General features: G+C 39.9%; 1 protein-coding gene across 1 annotated transcript; it reads left to right on the top strand.

Annotated features, from left to right (window-relative positions):
- Positions 1–4,259: 4,259 nt before the first annotated feature.
- Positions 4,260–4,772, top strand: LOC137272212 (uncharacterized). Its single transcript, XM_067804576.1, has one exon. The coding sequence runs from the start codon at positions 4,260–4,262 to the stop codon at positions 4,770–4,772; it is 513 nt and encodes a 170-aa protein (XP_067660677.1).
- Positions 4,773–5,392: the final 620 nt, after the last annotated feature.

Consider the following 5,392-nt stretch of genomic DNA (forward strand, 5'->3'; position numbering starts at 1 on the left):
ATATTGCAATTCGTTAGGTTCCGAATTTTTAAATGTAGTTAATGTTAAGTCAACTTATGGCCTAATTAATTGCCAGGGAGGAGAAGAAAGAAGTCGGAAAGGAGCTATATTTTTCAGCTCAATACCAGAAGCAGGAATGAAAGGCTTTATTCTGAGCCCAAGATGAGGCACAAGAGACGACCTTTTGTTATACAAATCCTCATACAGGGGATTGAAAACACAGTTATATGCGGGATTAGATTCGTTAGCGTATAATTTTATGATATATTGTAAAGCTAATTTTACTCGCCGTTGTGTAAGAGATGGTTCATCTGACTCGACGTAAAGACTGTCAACAGGAGAGGTTCTAAAGGTGCAAAGACAAAGTCTTAGACCTTGATGGTGAACAGAATCTAACAGCTTTAAGTTGCTGTTACAGGCTCCACCATAGACGATGGAGCCATAATCAGTTTTGGAACGGATCAGTGATCTATACAGATGGAGGAGGGTATCTTGATCCCCTCCCCAATTAGAATTTGAGACAACCTTTAGTAAATCGAGTGTCTTCAGGCATTTAGATTTAAGGGATTTAATATGCGGTAAAAAGGTCAAATGTGAATCAAAAATAAGTCCCAAGAACTTGGTCTCTTAACAACTTTGATAGGGGTGCCACTTAGAAATAGTTCTGGGTCTTTATGGGGTTTGTGTTTACGACAGAAGTGTATACAATTTGTTTTTTGATGTAGAAAATTTAAAGCCGTTTTCAAGACACCATTTATCTATTCCGTTTAAACACAGTTGTAGTTGCCGTTCAATAGTATGCATTCCCACGACAAGAAATATTAAAATCATCCACAAATAACGATCCATCTATGAAATCGTTTAAAACTTTAGATAAACTCTTGATCTTGATGCTAAAAAGAGTGACAGACAAAATACTGCCTTGTGGAACACCCTGATCCTGATTGTAATGATCAGACAGGGTAGAACCCACGCGGACCTGGAATTGTCTGTTATTTAAAAAGTTGGATATAAATTCAGGCAAACGACCTCGCAAACCGAAATCATGTAACTCTCTTAAAATACCACATCTCCAGGCTGTGTCATATGCTTTCTCAAGGCCAAATAGATAGACACAGCGTGTTGTATATTAATCAGTGCGTTCTTCACAAATGATTCTAAACTCACTAAGTGATAGACAGTACTTCTATTTTTACGGAAACCACATTGTATATCTGTTATGAGGTTATTAGTTTCCAAGTACCAAACAAGTTGATTATTTATCATGCGTTCCATGGTCTTGCAAACACAGCTAGTTAGTGAAAAATCGGACGATAATTGGACGAATCGGTATTATCACGTCCAGGTTTAGGTATTGGTACTACTATAGCATCACGCCATGAGGGAGCAAAGTTGCTCGATGTCCAAATATCATCCAAATTCAGGTAAATGCTTCAGGAGTTGATAATGTATGTTAGTTCATGAATGTGGAGTATGGAGTATGGAGTTCATGAATAGAAAACGTTTCATTATAATCTTCCCCATTATCAGAATTGAAGTTAATAGTTTTCTTTTCTTCTTGTTTTTGATATTGCTGAAATTTAGGTATATAATTAGAAGAGGAAGAATGTTTAGAGAGAGTTTCACCCAGTTTATTCGCAATATCTGATTTGTCAGTAATTAATTCATCTCCATGTTTAAGATGATGGACTGTAGATTTAGTACCTTTATCTTTAATTTTCTGGACCATGTTTCATATCTAGGACATGGGTGTCCGAGAATTTATTTTGGATGCATAATTTTGCCAAGATTGACGTTTGTTCTGTTTAAAAGTACACCGCGCTTTAGCATTTAAAATGTTCAATTTATTTAAATTATGTGCCATAGGATGGCGACGGAAATAATGTTCTGCTTTTTCCTTGCCTTCCTAGCTTGTTTGCATTCATCGTTGAACCATGGTTTTCGAATATGTGGCACTGCAGAGGAATGTGGTATACACTCATCAGCTATGGAATTCAGTTCATCAGAAAAGAATATAACAGCACCAGGAACATCAATAAAACGTTCGGGTTTAAGTTTTGCAGCACACAGTGTTTCATGTGAAGCCCAGTTAGCCTTTTTAAAATGATGATGTAGGAACATCAGATGGAGTTACAGCTTTTAATATAGTAGGAAAATGGTCACTTCCACAGAGGTAATCGTGGACTGACCATTCGAATTCATTTAGTAGTTCTGAATTTGTGAGTGACAAGTCGAGAGCAGAGTAAGTCCCTGAACCAGGGTGTAAATATGTGCTGGAACTATCATTATAAATACATAAATCATTGTCAGAACAAAAGTCCTCCAACAATTTACCTTTAGTGTTTGTAGTTACACTACCCCAGAGTGGGTTGTGCCCATTTAAATACCCCATTATAATACAGGGCTTCGGGAGTTGGTCATATAGAGCTTGAAGATCAGTTTTGGCAAACATCGAAGAGGGCGAAATATAGAGACAGCATAGGGTAAGCGCTACATGTAAAGTAATTCTCACTGCAACAGCCTGCATATTAGTAATAAGTGAAACAGGGCTTTGAAAAATGTTTTCACTGACTAGAATGGATGATCCGCCAAAAGCCCTATCACCCGGAGGTGAAAAACAATGATATGCATTAAAATGATGAAAGTCAAATGTATCTGTTTGTTGTAAATATGTCTCTTGGAGACATAACGTTGAAGGTGTAAAATCTTGGACTATAAGCTGTAATTCATGTAAATTAGTCCTCAGTCCTCTCAGTTCCACTGTAGAATATTATTGGAATAAACTGTCTTTTGGGGGGGATTTATTGGGGATCTACCCCACACTTTTTTTAGGGCTACAAGCTATGTGCCCTAGAATGGACGTTTTTAGATATTTCCCTGTCTTCAAGAGATCTATATTTGTTGAACAACTGAATTCTATTTTGTGACCCTTTTGGGGCTCTGCCACTTTGTTGCTTTGAAGCATCAGACTTAGGTTTGGGTTTAGTTTTAACAATTTGTTGTCTATCAGCTGTTGAATGAGACTCAGAGCATGACTGTGAAGATGACTTTTGATCAGAGGACTTGGATGTAGTAGGAAGTGATTCCTCAGTCCGGGATGATATAGCAGGGTTTAAAACCTGTGGGGAGGCGGAACTGACCCAAGTCAAGGTAGTTTGGCATCCTGTTGATGATATTGTTATTTTAGAGCTGGATTCAGATGATGATTTTGCTACTGTAACATAACTTTCTGGAAGGTCAGATCTCTTCGCCAGTTTCTTTCACTCAGAAAAAGAGAGATTTTGGGTAAACTTTATTTTGTTAATCGCCATTTGCTCTTTCCATATTGGACTCTGTTTTGACGAAGATGAATGGTCACCTGAGCAGTTGGTGCATTTTTTAAAGTCACTGTCACAATCTTCTGTTGTGTGTGTCTTCTCACCATAGTGAGCACACACAACAGACAATGTGTAGGTAGATACACCGTGTCCATATTTCTGGAATTTAAAACACTTGAGTGGGTTGGGGATGTAGGTTTCAAATTTGGATATTGCAGTAACCTTCCTTCACCGATTTGGGAGCATTTGGCGATGAAAAAGAAAACAGATAGGTATTCGTTTGGAATGTTTCATTGTTTTCTCGGGTTGAAAAGCGCTTCACATACAGCACATCTTGATTTTTCATTTCGCATGCTATATCAAGTTCGGATATGTCAGCAAACAACCGATCACGATCTCTGATGATACCTTTACTTGTGTTCAAGGTCTCGTGAGCAGAGACCGTGACTGGAATGCCCACAAATGATTCAATGCTCATCAGATTAGTTGCTTGTTGTTTCTTGCCGCACTCAACTAGTAGCGTACCCGAACGTAAGCCTCTAATGTTCTTAACTGGGCCCATTCAACCACCCGTCTAGGTGAAGTCAGGGCCGAAGTGGTGTGTTGAGCATTAGGAACACTGGTCCTGCTCCCATGCCCTCAACCACCAGGATCCCTTCCTCCATCGACACAGGGCCGCAACCCATGGCAAACGGGTAGGTGGACCAAATATCCCCCCGGGTCCACAACTGGGTGAATGGCTGTTTGAACACCAGACCTGTTCATCTGGAGAAGCTTGATGGCATGGCTACAGACTCCTTCATTAATGCTTTCAAGTGCTTTGAAGCCCGCAGAGGAGCTTCAGAGGTTATCCGCTCTGACAATGGTTCAAACTTTTGAGGAGCCGAAAAGGAGCTAAGAGATGCCATTAAAGACTGAAATTGGCAAGTGATCCACGAACACATGCTTCAGAAGGAGATCGCCTGGATGTTTAACCCCCCTGCAGCCTCCCACATGGGCGGCGTTTGGGAGAGGCAGATCCGGACAATTCGGAAAGTGCTGAATGCTCTGTTGTACCAGCAACAGAGTCTACAGGACATAGGACTCTCAACCTTATTCTGCGAAGTAGAGTCGATAATCAACAGCAGACCTATCACGGTGAATCCTGACCATCACAAGGACAGTGAACCACTGACTCCTAACCATATTCTACTCCTGCGATCAGCAAAATCTGCACCGCCAGGCATGTTTTCCCTGAAGGACAGATACTGCAAGCGTTGGAGGTATGTCCAGTCACTAGCAGACCAATTCTGGGCGAGATGGCTCAGAGAATATCTGTCTACCCAGCAACTACGCCAAAAGTGGTTCCAATCAATGGTGAATATGAAGATCGGAAATATTATTCTGATCATGAATGAAAATGTCCTGAGGTATGTGTGGCTTCTGGTGAGAGTCACTAAGGTGTACCCAGGGTAAGACGGCTTAGTTCGGACTGTGGAGGTCAAGACCAAAGACTCTGTTTTGACCCGGCCAATCCACAAGCTCTGTTTGCTGGATGCTGTCAGTGAAAATGACAGACTGTGATGGACTGTCAAAAGATTGTGAATGGACTGTAAAGTGAAGCTTGTGACGTGAATGAACAGTTTACCTCAAGGACCATATCTCCTAAATGTGATCACTAAATGTGATCAATGACTATAACTATATCATTTGCTTAGAACTTTCATTATTGAATCTTTGTTAAATGTTTCACATTGAAGGGGCCGGAATGTTAGAGTCAAAATATAATTCTTCATTGTCAGGGCCTTTGCAGTCATTTTATGAGTGCTTCAGTCAGGAATTTTGCACTATTTTAGTTGTTCATTAGTTTATAGTATTGATATGCTTTCCTAAATATTTGTTAGTTTGTTTAAATGCAAATCAGTGTAATATGTTCATCTCCAAAGGGTTTTAGTGTGAATTATTATAATTCTTCAAGCTTTCTGGTGACTTCCGGTCCGGTCTGGTCCGGTGAAGGGAGGTAAAACAAGTTATGGGTTCTGCCAAGCACATGTTTATCGTGTGAGAAATAATTTCAACGTTATGTAGGTTTTAAG

Source organism: Haliotis asinina, chromosome 1 (genome assembly GCF_037392515.1).
Source record: "Haliotis asinina isolate JCU_RB_2024 chromosome 1, JCU_Hal_asi_v2, whole genome shotgun sequence".
Lineage (NCBI taxonomy): Eukaryota > Metazoa > Mollusca > Gastropoda > Lepetellida > Haliotidae > Haliotis > Haliotis asinina.